This window comes from Vidua macroura, chromosome 6, assembly GCF_024509145.1.
Source record: "Vidua macroura isolate BioBank_ID:100142 chromosome 6, ASM2450914v1, whole genome shotgun sequence".
Lineage (NCBI taxonomy): Eukaryota > Metazoa > Chordata > Aves > Passeriformes > Viduidae > Vidua > Vidua macroura.
Window position 1 is genome coordinate 15,034,639 of NC_071576.1, and position 16,315 is coordinate 15,050,953.

At 39.1% G+C, this 16,315-nt stretch overlaps 1 protein-coding gene across 1 annotated transcript; it reads left to right on the forward strand.

Moving 5' to 3' along the window:
• Positions 1-3,978: 3,978 nt before the first annotated feature.
• On the forward strand, positions 3,979-8,129 carry LOC128808292 (alpha-1-antitrypsin-like). Its single transcript, XM_053979205.1, has 5 exons — positions 3,979-4,013; positions 4,750-5,439; positions 5,875-6,145; positions 6,883-7,030; positions 7,766-8,129. The coding sequence occupies exons 2-5, from the start codon at positions 4,767-4,769 to the stop codon at positions 7,970-7,972; spliced, it is 1,299 nt and encodes a 432-aa protein (XP_053835180.1). The 5' UTR covers positions 3,979-4,013; positions 4,750-4,766; the 3' UTR covers positions 7,973-8,129.
• The last annotated feature ends 8,186 nt before the right edge of the window (positions 8,130-16,315 follow it).

Below are 16,315 nucleotides of genomic sequence, written 5' to 3' on the forward strand. Positions count from 1 at the left end.
GTCTGACCTTGTTTATGGGCCAGTGGGACTCTGCTTTATGACAGGATATCTTCTGTCAGTAATGCTCTGTTTGCTTTGCCACATGGCAGAGTCCATGTAGAATGTTGTTACAAAATATGAAGCAGTAGAATTGCAGGGCCACTGCAGTGTGTGCTCCTTTCAGCAGTAAGGAGAGGCGCTGACAATGCCAAAAGGCACAGAGCATTTGGATAGTTACAGAAGCACCAGTTGCTCATATAAACTCCGCTGTTCAGATGATACCAGTACTTTGGACTTTCTTGTTCCCAGCTATGCAATTTGAGCATCAGCCCTGGTATCTGGAATGCCTTGAATGAGCACATCCACCCTCTCCCCACAGTCATGTCATCTGCACAGCCTGTGATCACAGCTAATATTGCAAGGAAATGAGAATTTGGACAGGTTGTAAGCCCAACCCTATTCTAAATGTTTCAGTAGATTCAGTGCAACAAAAGCTGCAGGCATCTTCCTTGTACTCATACTACTTCCAAGCAGAAAATCACTGAGCTCTTAAAACCAGATTGTGATAGTTCCCAGGCAGGGTGGGTTTTGAATTGGGATTCTGAGAACCCAGCTACTCACCTTTGACATGAGTCTTGGTAGTTTGGAAGGTAGGAAAAAACCTTAAGCAGTGTTAATTCCTAATCCAGCATTCAAATCATGTCTCCAAAGCACAGAGGCACTAGGATTTCCAACAACAAAAAAAGACAAGAGAAACACAAACATTCTGAAATGTGCATATTTCACTTGAAAACTCTAAACACTCACTGCAGTAGGAGTTAGAACAAGTGCAAATTATCAAGAGCAAAAAGGCATGAAGACCACCATGGGCTATGTATCTCTGAGTCCTGTAACACACCCTTCAAATCTTACCCATCCATGCTACATTGGGTACTGTACATCTACCCTTACTTACATGGGATGGTTTTCATTAGATGTAAACACAGCATATATATGATATCATTCACTCCCTTTAAACTATTAGCCATCGAAGGCTGATCTGGAAACGTCCTTCATTAAGTTCCCAGTCCCAGGTATAACAGTGAATCCATTTAAAATAATTTGGTAATTGTACTTTCTTCAGACTAACAATTTTAAAGAAAACTATAATTCATCCATTTGATGTAAATGCCCTTGATATGACTAACAGCCTGGTTACACAAACTCCACTGATGTTGCTGCAAATTACTGTGGTGGTTTCTTGCAAAAAAGAATTTCATTGATGAAAGTACATTTCAGTTCTAGTGCTGGAGATTAATTTATTACAAGTGAATAAACCTTAATTATATTGTCTTTATTTCTCTAATTTTTTGTTGCATTCAGTTTCTTTTCCATAAGCCATTTGGAAAAAAATTCTTATGATTTATTACTTTACTAAACAAGAATGTCTTCTTTATCTTTGGAAAACTGTTAACAGCAATTTGATTCTCATATGGAAGGTCTGAAGAAGACTGTCTGACTTAAGCAAATATCTTATTAAGGAAAAGTTACTATATTTTTTACTATGTTTCATGTCGGAAAAACAAACCACATGGAAGATGCTGTGATGAAGGAAGAAGTTTGAAATGAAAAATCAGTATAAAACAAGAACACAAAATCATTATGGCTGGAAAAGACCTCCAAGATTATTGAGTCTAACCTATGTGTTATAGTCACCGTAAAATGGTTGCAGAGGAAAGAACCTCATAGCAGGAGAAAACATCTGTGCACAAAGGAAATGAAAGATGTAATGGGTTCTAAAATGTGTATGAATGCTGTTAGGTTTGCTGCTTTTGCAGATGCAGATTTTCTAGCCATCAAAAAAGCCATACCATTACTTATATATTCAAGGGATGGTTACTAGAATTTATTGTCTGTCCCTCTATCTTTCAAGTGAGAGCTGTGTCTCTTGGTAAATCTTATAGGTAAAATTTGAAGACATTTTGTGTCTCAGTGGCCCAGCCAAAGATTACCACCTCATGCCCATGCCTGTGATTGTGCTGTGTGCAACAGCCCTGACGTATCCACAGTGGTACCAAAGGTGACTGAGAAGTGGCATCTAACAGAAGCAGATCTGCTCCAGCACTTCTGTACACTCTTAGACTGGCATGCTGGAAAAGATGGTGCAGCAACCATGGCAGGAAGCCCATGTAGGTACATCCTAGATCCCAAGGTGTCCTGTGGAGCCATGATAATGTAAGTCATTGATGGAAATGGAATTGTCCTGATCTGCCAGGCTGTGATCTGCAGAGGCTAAGGGCAACCACATAGTCTCGTATTTTGCCTCCATTGAAACTGGGAAAAGAGTTGCTGCAACATCACTGATCTGTCAGAATCCTCAAAATCCTAAAATCTTAGAGTCTCAAAGACTTGTTTAAAAAAAGGGAAATGAGCCATAGAATTATACAATAAATTTCATTTCACTGAATATATTCATTCAGCGAGTTGATCTTCCTTCTGCTTCTTCACTGAGGCCAACAATATTAATCTGTTGTACAATAACAAATGGTAGCACTTTGCAAAGTTTAGCCCTAATACTTTCTATCTGGCTTTGGAAGCAATAAATTTTAAGTGTAATTCCAAAATATCTACATAAAGGATTTTCTCAGTGCTTGATTAAGGCCATGTTTGCATCACAAAAATATAGAATATAAGACATCAATTTAAATTTAATTTAACACCAAGAGATTTCTCTGGGTAGACAATTTCATTTCAAAATAAGAACTTTTATTCTCTGGTGAACTTGTTATTCTAAAAGTTGTTTGCATAAGAAAGGCTCTTTTAGACCAAGAGAAAAAGGTTCATAGGGCAAATTCCACTATTAAAATGTAATTATTTCAGTATATTCAGCTTCGTAAGCACAGCTCCCCACCAGTGTGCTCTCATTCAGAGATGCTGAAGACCTCATGTGGGGAATTTCAATATCTGATACAGTATGAGGTTCCTGCTCAGAAACCAAATGTGTGGGAATTTGCAAAGAGGGACATGTTGGCAACCAGATCTCTTTAATGAAGTTCATTTTCTGTCTTAGTTTTTCCTTCAGTGATTTTTTTCATATATTATATTCAACCCTGAATATCATCCAGTGATGCCAACATGTCTTCTTTAGTACTGGATGAAAGGTGAATTGGCAGTCTGTTCTGTGTCCTCATGGTGTCCATTTCAGCTGTATATGATACAGAAGATTAACCCAAGGAAATAAGATGTCTGTTTCTGACCACATGTTTCTCTTTGCAGTCAATGCTGCTCCTCAGCAGTAGTGGTTTTGTTGTATATTTTCTACAAAGCCAGGTGAAAACTCTTCCCCAGTTCCCCAGATACTCAGTCATAGGTGATGGCCAACAGCAATAAGTAAACACCTTTATTGGTTGTAAATGTCTCACTAGAGTGATAATGTCATGTGTTATTCTCCTAAGAAACTTACAGACTGTTCACCAGTCATACACAGTCTTCTCTGCATAAGAAAATCCCAAAAACCACCAAACATGGTGTTGAAGGTTGTGACTGAGGTATATAGTAAGGCAGAAGGACTTTCTAAATCCAAACCCTGTTTTGAAATCCTGCCAGAGAGGTTATGGCTCCGGCAGTGCCCCCAGGATGAATCAAAGAGGACATTCTGGCAGGGACTCTGTGATCTGTTTTGAGGGGTGCTGAGACCCAGCAAGGGGTGGCCCTCACACCAAGTCACAGCTTTCAGCTCCAGCCATGGTATGGCTGTGGTTCTCTTGCCAAACATCCACAGCAGGGAGGTTCCTCCTGTCAATCCACAAGCATGGAAGCAACAGAGATACAGTCTCTGCTCCATTCCTTCTTGCCTGCAGCCCCATCACCCAGCACTGTTAGCATTTGTCTGGGTTGGAAAAATTGTCCAAAATATCCAATGTCATTACTGCTTGTTGTGCATCCTCACTGGCAACTTTTATTTGAACTAATTAATGATTAACGGAGTGCTCTGATTAACTCTGTTTAATGGTACTGAAGAGAAGAATGGGCAGACAAGACCAGACTGTGGCAATGTAAGTACCCTTTTAGTTTTCCTTTAGATCTCTTACACGTCATTTTGAGGGGGTCGTTGCCTGGGAGTGGTGCCTTTGTACATGTATATAGGGAATAAAACTCTTATGAAAAAAATCAATACATTTCAAAAGCTAGAAAGAAGCGATACTAAAGAAGATTCTTCACATAATAAAGTAAAAATTCGGTTTGGAAACAATAGAAATTACTATAGACTTTTATACCACAAAGACTAGTGATCTAGTCTTTCACTTTTGAAGAAACTGTAAGAGTATTTTATAATTTTGGTTCTAGATAGTATAATCTACGCTTATATCACATTTTTGTTTAATACAGATTAAATTCTTTAATTATTTGATTAATTGAGGAAGGCTAACAGAGCTGCCGTAACCCTTGTGTGGTATTGAGTACAAAGCCAACTCATGCCAGTTGCTCTTTGGAAAAGGTCATAAGCTTCCAATTATTTACAAATTTTAAAAGAATATGCTAATATTAAAGTTAATAAACTTTTAAAAGTTCTAAATTACGTCTTTTGAAATAGAACTAGACTACATATATATGAATAGTGGAGGAGTGTTCTTTCCAGGCAACACTGGCATGCATCAGAAATGTGAATTATAAGTGTAGGGGATTTTGGAGAACAGGTATGTTCTGAGGCCATCATTTTACTTTACTGGAGGACACAGTATGAACAAATTAATTTCCATTATGTGTTTTGCATGTCTATTTCTTTTGCAGAAACAGCTGAAAGCAAAATGAAGACCACTTTCTCCTTGTGTTTATTGCTGGTTGGTTTGCATACTGTTGCCCTGCGTCATCAGCATCCTCGCTACCGTAATAAGCAGGATGATGCTAAAGGTGCATATTATCCAGGACATAGTTCTCAGTGGGAAGAAGCTTCTCCACTTAAGAACAAAACCTTTGTCAAACTAGTTCTCAGCAATGCTGACTTTGCATTTTCCTTTTACAAGCTGGTTGCATCTGAAGCAATGGACAAAAATATTTTCTTTTCACCCATAAGCATCTCTGCTTCCTTTACAATGCTGGCACTTGGTGCCAAGGCTGTGACACTGACACAGATTTTGGAAGGGCTTGCCTTTAACCTGAAAAAGACTCAGGAGCAGGAAATACATGAAGGTTTTTGCCAACTCCTCCACATGCTGAACCGTTCAAATAGTGAGTTCCAGCTGAGCCTGGGCAATGCCCTTTTTATAGAAGAGACACTAAAACCACTACAGAAGTTTTTGGATGATGTCAAGAGCTTTTATGAATCTGAAGTCTTCTCTACTGACTTTAACAACTCTGTTGGTGCTGAGAGTCAGATTAACAGTTATATTGAGGAAAAGACAAATGGGAAAATAGTTAAACTAGTGGAAAATCTTGATCCTCTGACTGCAATGGTTCTCGTTAACTATGTCTTCTTTAAAGGTAAGATATATCAAAGGGTGCAAAGATAATGCTTATTCCAGAGAATGAAAAGAGAAAAAAATTAATTTTAAATAGAGGAAATCATGTTCAATATCTGGAAGGTATCACTATAAACCCATGTATGTTTGTTGCCAGTAAAATATATCCTCGCCGGCTTTAATGAAATTTTAAATCAAATGTCTTTATTGAATTTGGTTTTGTCATGTGATCATAGACTCATGCTTTAGTGAAAGATGGTGTTTTCAGTATTATCTCTCTGTAATTGTCTTTAAGCACCTAAAAAAAAAATATACAATGCTGTAACACCTAAGGATGCAGTAACATGAAAAGGATATTTGCTCTAATGAAAGGAAGGCTGTGGAACTAGGTCCTGTTTTATTCACTGTGACCATTCCTCTTTGTATTCCACTGAATACATTTTCTTTTTGTCATAAGCCCATTGGGAGAAACCCTTCAGTACGGCACAGACAAAACAGGAGGACTTTTTTGTGGATGAGAAAACATCTGTAAAAGTTGACATGATGTATCGAAAAGGTTACTACAGAAATTACTTTGATGAAGAGCTGTCCTGTTGGCTGGTTCAGATACCTTACAATGGAGATGTTGCAGCATTATTTGTTTTGCCTGATGAAGGGAAGATGAAGCAGGTAGAAGATGCCCTCTTGAAAAAAACTGTAACTAAATGGGAAAAGTCCCTCCAAGACAGGTAAGATTTTTTGCTAAGGTGAGAGGCGACCATGTTACAAATTAATTGTGTTTATCTCACCAAGACAAAACATTAAAGGACAGGTTGTTTGACTGAACTCTATACACTTAATGTATAGACTTACTTGACTCTATGATGGACTTCCCTTTTCTTAGCTGGAAAATGAAAATGAAAAAGAGCTATGGCTAGTGAACAAATAGGTCACTGAGCTTGGGATTCATCTTGGGTTAAGTTCCTGGTTCAACCAAAAATTACTTAGCACCATGATGAGGTCAACAGACCTTTGTTTCATACAAGCACTGGGAAACTATAATGGAGTAGCTGTTGGGTGTTATGCTGAGGGCATTCCATGTAAAAATGGATTAATTCACCATTACTGTATCTATTTCTGTGGTGGCCAAGGCCCTGTTGCATTTTTGAACAGCCTTAGGTCAGCTAGCTACAATCTTTTGAATAAGCCCTCCTACCTGGCAGTAGTAGCTCTGTTTGCCACTGAGTTGGTATAGCTGTATCTTCCACCCCACTCCTCGAACCCCACTGCAGAGGCAGGAGCTAGAACTGACTTATTTGGTTCCAACCCTCCACCTTAAGTAACTAACCTGATCAGAAGTGCTATCTGAACCCTGAGAAAAGGCTGTAAGTATTTAGAAAAACAAATGTGAAGTGTCAATATAATGAAGCCATTCAGGAGTGTTGCCTAGATGATGATTTGTCCCTATTTGTGTTGTTTGTTACAGAAAAATACATCTGCACATTCCAAAATTTTGTATTTCTGGTACCTATGATGTGAAAAATATAGTCAAACAAATGGGTATGGTCAATCTGTTTACTGAACAAGCTGATCTCTCAGGGATTACTGAGGAGCCTGGACTGACAGTTTCAAAAGTAAGTCAGCATGTGAAAGCAACCACAGGATTTGCCTGTTCCCAGGAACCTGACATTCATATCCCATGAAAAGCTTATCCCAGTCTCTCTGAAGCATCACTCATTCATCAATAGCTGCCAGTCTGGAGGCAAAGAAAGCCCTGTCTTTCATAAACCTGAAGCCAAACATGCTTACAAGGGGTTAGAAAGGCATGGTTGGAGGACGAAAATGAAAACATACATATAATTAAATGTTCTTTTGGCTACTAAACAAAATTATCTAAATGTAGTGCATTAGCTTTGGTAAAATTTCCTCTAATTCTTCCTACACAGGGCAAAGGGCTGTTATCCCTGCCCTTCTAGTGTTCTCAAAAAGTTATTTTTTTCAGCCAGATGACAGGGTAAATTCACAATAATACATGAAGCTGCCAAAGACAAAATTGAATCTCGGCTAAATTACCAGGTTTCTTTGCTTCCAGATTTTCTTGTCATCAGTCATCTTGAGTGCTTTTTGGCTGCCTGCAGTTTGAGGGTTACTGTCTGCACAAGCAGTGAAGGAGGATGGCTTGAGTGGTGTGATGGCCGTTGGTGCTGCGGTGGGAATGGGAGCAACTGGTGATGACCTTCCCTGAAGCTGCTGCTGCTCGGTCTTGCTCTAGGCAGGGCTCCCTTTGGCTGGCCAAAGTGAAGAGGGTGGCAGGCTGCTCTCTTCTTGCTGAATTGTCAACTGGAGGCTGATTGCTTTGTTCCTTGCAGGTGATCCACAGAGCCATGCTGAATGTTCATGAGAATGGCACTGAGGCGGCCGGGGCCTCAGTGAAGGAGGTCACCTGGAGATCTGGGGATTTTCCTCGCCCACCTCGAGTCAGATTCAACAGACCATTTCTCCTGCTGATACTGGATAAGTTCACCCACACTGTGCTCTTCATTGGGAAAATTGTAAACCCTCAGAAAAATGGCTGATTGACAAAACTTATCCACATCACTGGCTAAATTCCTGTGATCCAGTGAAACACTTATGTATGCATACCACTCTGTGCCAATGCTCATCTTTCAACCATTATCCTTAGAAACCTTATTAATCCCTTAAAACACAAAAACTGTATTTCCTTGTCCAAAAGTCACTAGGATTCCCCACAGCCTACACCTGAATATAGCATGTAGTGTTAATGAAATACAAGTCACTTTTCACCAGTTTTCTAAGAAGCCCTTTCTGATGTGCTCCTGTGGGGTATTCAGTTGCTTCAAAGTCTCCAACTGATGTAAGTATTGCTGTACAGTCACAGGGTGTGCATGTGAAAGGAGAAACAGAAAAAATGAGGTGCAAGTTGTAAGTCCTGTCTGTTTAATCCACTAACCCCTGATGAATACTCTTAGATGCAGATTTCTTTACTATTGGAGTGAATGTTCATTAATTTCTTTAAGTTTTGTAACCAAGCATGGTATGAAACTGCAGGATCAGTGACTGAAACATTGGAGGACACCACCAATGTAAAGGGCTGATGAGTGCAGCTGTTTTAGCTTGCCTTCCTCTCTCTCCTCCTCAGCAGAAGCCCTCTGCCTGGAGACAAGAAAGCTGCTTTGCTGTACAGATAATTTTAATTCTACTAAGGAAGGAATGCATAGCAGAAAAAAAGACTTTTGTTTTATCCTACTAATATAACAATTGTTGCTAATGCCTTGAGATAAAAGCCTGATGGAGTAGTCTATGACATAGCACCAGTTTCCTTTTCATAGATTTGTTGTCACTGTCATTTCTTGTTTTTACTGATGCTGCCTTCGGTATTCATTTTCCAACTAGACTTGACAGATTGTGGTAGAAAAAAGGAGGAATGCAAATTATAACTCCAGAAAATTTGCACTTCCTCAGTAAGAACAGCAGAGCTTTCCTAGGGACTGATAACTTGGTTTAAGCTATCATAAACACACAATAAAAATACAGAAAATATTTCAGAAGTCACTTTTCTAAATGGTAGTAGTGGATTACTGTTATAGAGTAAAAACAGACTAGGAATTGACATTTGTACCTTTTCTTACCTTAAGGTTCCTCGAATCCAGCTGCACTAGATAATTTCATGGTTATGAAGGAAATATAACTTCACTTACAAAGCAGTAAATATTTAAATTATTTTATTATCTTTTGCTTTAGATTTTAAATTAAAATCTTCAGTGCATCTTATTAAAACATAGAAAGCCAACAAAAGCATGTAAATTATATATTGATAAAATCTTTTGTTACAGAATATCTCAAACTGGTAGAAAAAAAATTATAAATGACAACGTTTTAGACCGTAGTTTCTTAAGATGTCTGTGAAAAATATAACATAAAAACTGTGGTGAATATTTCTAAAACAGAATTCTTTTTTTGATTTGGAGATCTTTATTTTCTTTCACATTAAATCAGTGTCATCAATATGAGTAAATTGCAGCACAAGAATACCAATAAGGACTAGAACAAACATTCCATGTGCATCTGCAGACAGTTAATACTCAATATTAACTTTTAAAGTCCTCCTCAAAATCACATAAATCAATGACAAACGTTTCTTACTCATAACTGTATTTAGTATGTTCCATATATAGTAACAAGTAGTTGCCTTCATGCCTCTAAATATATAAGGACTTGGTCTAGGTGAAATACAGATAAATTTATTCTACAGAAGATAATTTAAAACTTCTTGCCAAATCTCGGGGCTAACTCAGGATAAATTGTCAAAGTCCAGCTTTGCAATGACAAATAACTCTGTAGGCAAATATCAAGAGACTATGTTTGTTGTTTCCTCATGGACCTCAGATCAAGAGTTTCTGTTTGTTAGTAGGAAAAAAACATCTGAGTGCTATTTTGCCAACCACATCTCACTTTGAGAAGTACCCTTGCCTCTTAACTCATTTGGAAGTGGATAGACAAAAATGAAGCTGATTTAAGAACTGGATGACCAGAAAACGTCTAGGTATTAACAGCCATAGAAAAAGAATTGCCAACATGGCAGAAACTTTGGAACAGCACACATTGAAATAAGGAGAAAAGGAAAACAAGCAGTGTGGAAATAGCAGAAAACTGTACTTGTTGTCATATTTAGGAACCAGAAGTGAAACAAAGGCTAAAAATGTAAATGAGGAGCTCAGAAACCCGTGATGGAGATAGATTTAACTGTTATCTACAAATTATGTGAAGTTCAACAGACACTGGAAGAAAAATAAAGGCAGTTTTGAGAGTGTTAAAGATCATAAAAGAAAGAACAAGCAAAAGCAGGACACTGTATATTGTTTTGTGGCCAGTGAGAGAAATAGTATGCTTGAGGTATAAAAAAAATTTACATATTTCCAAAAGCCAGTGGTTAGTGCCTGTGCACAGGTCTGTCATTGTTCCCAGTGTTGTACAGCACCCACTAGGATGAATCTAAAAGCACATAACAAAAGCAACAGCCTTAAATGTCATGGGCTGAAAACAAATTACATATTCTGATGGAAAGACCAACTAATACTCTGTTAAATGCACAAAATAAGGATGGAACACCTCTCTTATGAAGAAATGCTGAGAGAATTGGAATTGTTCAGCCTGGAGAAAAAAAGTCTTTGGGGTTACCTAACTGCAGCCTTGCAGTACCTGAAGAGACCCTACAGGCAAGATGGAGAGAGACTATTTACAAGGGCCTGGAGTGACACGACAAGGGGGAATGACTTCAAATGGAAAGAGGGTAGTTTAGATTAGATATTAAACTGGATTTTTTTACTGTGATGGTGGTAAGGCACTGAAACAGGTTGCCCAGAGAAGCTGTGGATGCGCCATCCCTGGTAGTATCAGTGGCCTGGCTGGATGGGGCCCTGAGAAAACCTGGTGTAGTGGAAAGTGTCCTTGCCCATGGCATGGGTTGGGAACTAGATGATCTTCAAGGTCCCTTCTAACCCAAACCCAAATGATTCTATGATGTCATGGATATAATTTTGTTTTCTGATAGTCTAGTCACACAATTAGTAATTAACAGATATTCCTGGGAAATACTATGTGAATTTCTCAGTTTTTAAAGAACTTGGTGATTAGTTGGGGCTGAAAATATGGCTTCTACTGCCATTGGGAACTTGGCAGATAGAAAGGTACCATGGCCAAGATCCTCACAGCCAGGATCCATCACCTGCTAAGCACAATAACCTCTAGGCTCAGGAAATCCATGTGATAGATATATGCCTCAAAGTAGTGCTCTCCCACAACCTTCAAAGAGCATTGGTAACCTCAAATGCCCCCTGCATACTCCTAGCATATCAGAATGAGTTACCAGCAGCAGAATCACCTATGCTCAGGGACACCTGAGCAGCAACCCAGGGCCCCTCAGGACCCATAAGCCCCTGTGAGCCAGTCTGGTGAGGAGGGGACATTGCCAGGGCAATATAAATGGCTCTGGGAGCGCATGCCCAGGGTGTGTGCAGCACTTGGCATGGGCAGGGCATGCAGGGAGGTCCATAGCTCAGATAAGTGCTAAGTGCTCTTGGTCTCTGTGCAAAGGTGGGCTCTTACCTCGGAGCCAAAACTGGTGTGTCTACTGAGACAGCCCTGAGAAGCCTGGAGCTTCCACCCAGATGGGGCTGGTAAGGAAGGAGATGTCAGCACAGGTGGTAGCTTGCAATGGATGCCCAGATGCTTCCCCTGGAGAAAAGGTACCTGAGCAAAGTGTGCACAGGCTGATGACCTGTTGTGGCACGTAGGTGAATTCCAAGAGACAGTTAATAGGCTTGAAGTATTAGAGGGGCTGAAACAGAACTAGATAACCTGGCTTCTGGAATGGGGTGGATTTAACTGTAGCACTGGCTACTAGGAGACTGCAAAAGGTGAAACTCAAAACAAACAAATGCATTTCACTCAATGCTTCCAAGCTTTCTTAATGGAAAGCCATAATATTAACTCGGTAGTTCTTCTATATATTAGATTCCTGACTTGTGCTTTGTCATTTGGCCAGGAGACAAAAAATATCTGTGGTTATTTGACTCCCACAAAGGCCTGGAAAAGAGTTGTATTTCTCTTCTTCAAATACAACATGGTTTGGTCATTTTTGTTATTTCATCTGGAAAAAAGGGCTGGGAAAAAATAGGTTTACAAATCAATCAGAAGTGGATGGCTCTATAAGCAAAGCATGCTCTAGCTGAGGCTGTTGGCTTTCCAACCCATTCTTCAGATCTCTTATTCCCTCTGCATAGCTGACTTTGACATTGCTTATGAGATTTCTGCAGTTTAAATGGACCTACAAGAGTCTTTTTTGTATTAACTGAAAAACACATCTTGGACTTTTATCACAATACCTTTAAAGGACCTAAACTACTAGTTGCTTGCATTGAAAAAAAGATAAAAAGGAAGCAATCTTCCTTAGAAAATTATTTACAGCCTCCAGAACTGTTTTTACATTCACATTCAGTTGTCTCATGCTGTGTGAAGTGCAAGCAATAACAGAAAGGGCAGTGAGGACACGTTGGCTAAGGGGGCATCTTGAAAGTGGTGTGAACATGAGATAAGACTCATATGAGAGCTCATGTTATATGTTACTCATGGTACAGTTTCCTAAGGGTGGGTTTGATAGTGGTGCTAAAGGACATCACCTCTCTGCAAAGGAAGGACTGGGAAAATAGCCGCTCTTGTGAAATGGTGAGAAAAAAGAAATATTCTTGGAGGTTCTGTGGAGAAACATATTATGTCTTGAAGAGATCTGTTCTTTCCCAAATAAACAGCAGAGGTCCATGGGGAGTACATGTGAGGAAGATGGGAATTACCAAGACAGTCACATTTTGCTGTGAGAAGCAGGAACTTAAGCTTAGGTGCCTCTTGCAGCTGCTATGACACAGGAAAGAAGGAAATCAAGAGCAGCCTGACAGTGCACTTGGCCTAATTAACTCCTCTACCTGGGCACCATGCAATGTAGACTTCTAGTTCTTCTAAGGCTTGGCTGTAATTTAATTAGCAGATATTAAAGTTTTTGGCATGAATAAGCCATAAAGTGATGGAAACCAATGGAAAAGAGAAAAAAGGAAATTATTGTAGGAGAGAAGATTTAACACTAAAGTTTTCACCTCTATCAATTATGTGTTTAGTCACAGGGCACAGGCTCAGACCCATGCAAGTGGAACTGCACTGCTGCTTCTCCCTTGCTGGGAGATCAGAGTTTGGCTGGATGTCACATGCTGGCCACATAGGACCTTTAAGGCTTTAAAACTTGGAAACACTCAGAATAAACATTCTGCCCTCATGTTAACTTTCCACTCCAGTGTCATTTTGTGACACTTTCATTTGCATAGTCTTTTATGTACTTCAGAGCATAAATAAGGCTTTAGACTTTTGACTCTCACACGTCCTTGAGTCTTTGGCACTGGCTTCCTGAACTTTTTTCCCCAAGGCAAAGTCATGTGTAGGAGCTGACACTGTCACACAGCTGATGTGACATAAACACTTATTGCTCCTTTTTCCTCATTTTGGGAGTGCAAGGGTCTCTCCCTGCACCAAGCCATGTAGCATTTGCAGAGCACTGCAGCAGTTTCTTTCCTGAGACATTTATATCTGTTCTAACTGCCAGCAATTTCCACAGCATTGTCTGCTCAAAGACTGCTCCCTGCCAGGCTTAGTGAAGTGATGGCTCCCTTTCTCTTTTTTATTTTGTACATCTGGTACGGTAGGGTTAAACCCAGTCTTTAGTTCAGGCTCCAACTCATTCTATTCACTGTTATGATTCATAAGTGATACTCAGACCTATTCCAGTATGAAATTACTCACTTTTTTGGCCAGTTTTTGGACAGTATAACATGGGGGTTCCTTAAAGAAATACTTCAATTTCTTTACTAGAAAGAAATTAAGAAAAAGAGGAGTCAGAAAACACAGCTGGGGTAAACACACAGTTTTAATTAGTATTTTTTTAAAAGGTGTAATTTTTTTTTGTACTTGTATTGCTGTGCAGATTAAGGCACCATAGATGTACATCTTAATTTAATTCAACACAACAAAATTAAAAGAGCAAGCTAGTTCAGAGGCAATAAGAACAGTCAGATATATTTTATATATCTATATTTAAAAGCAAAATCTATGTTTATCTAGTTTTTTCTTACTGACATTGATTCTCAAAATGTTCTTCCCTTGATCCCCCAAGAAGCCCAGCTCCAATTTCTTTCCAAGGCACTCCAGTTGGACGTGACATGTCTGCCTTGGATGGAGGTGGAATTTGGGTGGGGGAAGATGATGAACAGTCAAGAGAAATTTAAGGGGAAAACAGCCTCTCTAAACACTTCAATATTCATGGAGCCTGGCAACACTGAACTGACCACTGAGATCTAAGTCCTGTAACTCATTTCAGTGGGAAAAATAAGGAATTATTTTTGGTATTCTGTGGATTTTTTGGGTGTTCCAATCTTTCTTTAGAAACTACTTCAAAGATATAAATTAGAACCTCTTTTTTTTTCTCATTGTTTTCACTCTGGTCTTTGAGTTCATAGATCCGAACAAGGATAAAATTAACCTCTGTAACAAATATTGATGCCTTTCTTCGCAGAGGTGGGAAATTTTCATTATGCTTTCTCACTCAGATGTTAATTCCCTTCCTCATTATCTTGTAAATGACAGCCAGCAAATAAAAAGTCCACTGTGTGATTGGGTTTCAATCCCATAAACTAACCGATCACTCCACTGAATAGTACCTCTCAAGATCTGTAAATTATCTACATCTCCTGGAAAGCAGCAGTGTAGTCAAAACCTGACTCTACTGAAGGTAAGCACCAGCAATTTTGGCTTTACAAGCAGATCTAAGCAATAGCAGGCGACAAGAACATTTAATTTTCTCCTTTGAGTCTTTTTGTGAGACCCTCTTTTGGGGGGGGGGAGGGGAGAGGAGATAAAACATTTATGCGGATTTGGCTTCACAAAGACCTCCCCTGAGATAAATGCAAGAGCAGAAGATCCATGGAAGTTCTCTCTCAATTAATGCTAAGCAAGGTTCAGCTCAGAAAATGCAATGGCTTCTCTGCAAATGACAGCCCAAAAGTCCCTGGATCATAAAAAAGATGTATGATGCTGGAGCTGGAAGACACTGAAGATCAGAGAACAGAACCGTTTGAATGTAAAAATTCTAATAAGGAACATGTTTTTACCATGCAGTGGTTAAGTACTGGAAGATGTGGTCCAGAGAGGTTGCAAAATACCTGTGCTTGAAGACATGTACCTCACAAACCTGATGTTTTGTGCAAAGGGCTGGACTAGATGGCCTCTGGAGGTTTCTTACATCCTGGATTTTGATTCTAAGATTTTGCTGCACAGGCACAAAACCTGTGGGGAAAACACACTGGGACACTTGTTGACGATGTTTTCCCAGAAAGGAAAATACTTTATATAGAGGGACAGTTTTAGAAATATGTTTTAATGTCTGATTATAATCCCTGAGTTTTAATGTTCCTCTGCTATACTGATTATAAGTTTACATGTTGGAGATATTAAGGTTTAGGGGCTTGGCTGCACAGATTTTGGTTTCTTGTGGGATCCAAACTTTTGCTGTGATTAAACAACAAGAATATGAAATTTGTAGCTTGAAAATAGCCTCCATCAAACTCAAACTGAAGAACATGTCAATTTGCTTAACTGAGACCTGGTTTTGTATTGTACAGAGTATGCAGGAGAAGACAACTTCAAATTCAATTACACAATACTGGAAGCAAAGAAGAATTTCAAGGAGTGATCTTTATTTCATATGCATGCATGCATCACTAGCCAGCTGTACAGAAGTGTGCCAGCAGCACACTGTCAGATTAAGTTGGGCTAATTAAACTTTATTACTTTGTTAGGCATGGCTCATTGAACAGCCACTGTGTAACTCCTTACAGAAATTCAGCAGCGCTAACAGTCCAAGCCAAGTGAAAACATGAGGGGAGAGTTTTCTTTAGTATCAATGACAAAAATCAACATGGTTGTCTCTCTTGAAAGGATAAACACAATATATCAGATCAGAATGACTTTGCACACGACCTGTGTTTGTATTAGATCTAAGAGCAAAATAATGTTCCTTTCACAAGTGTGCTAACAAGAAAAATGAAGCAGATCACTGAGAGACATTTCAGTGCATCCAGAGCCTGTGTTTGCATGTCTTATGCTGTTTTTAAAATCTCTTGTAAGCCAATCATTACTATTACTACTAAAAAAAAAATACATAACTACTTAGGACCAGTAACACTTTCATGGACAAACTTTCCACTAGCACAACTAGAGTTTTCAAAGTTAGAGTTTTAAAATTACACTCTTTTAGTAACAACAGGGCTCTTGGATAAAAAACATGACTTGGTCAGCAAATA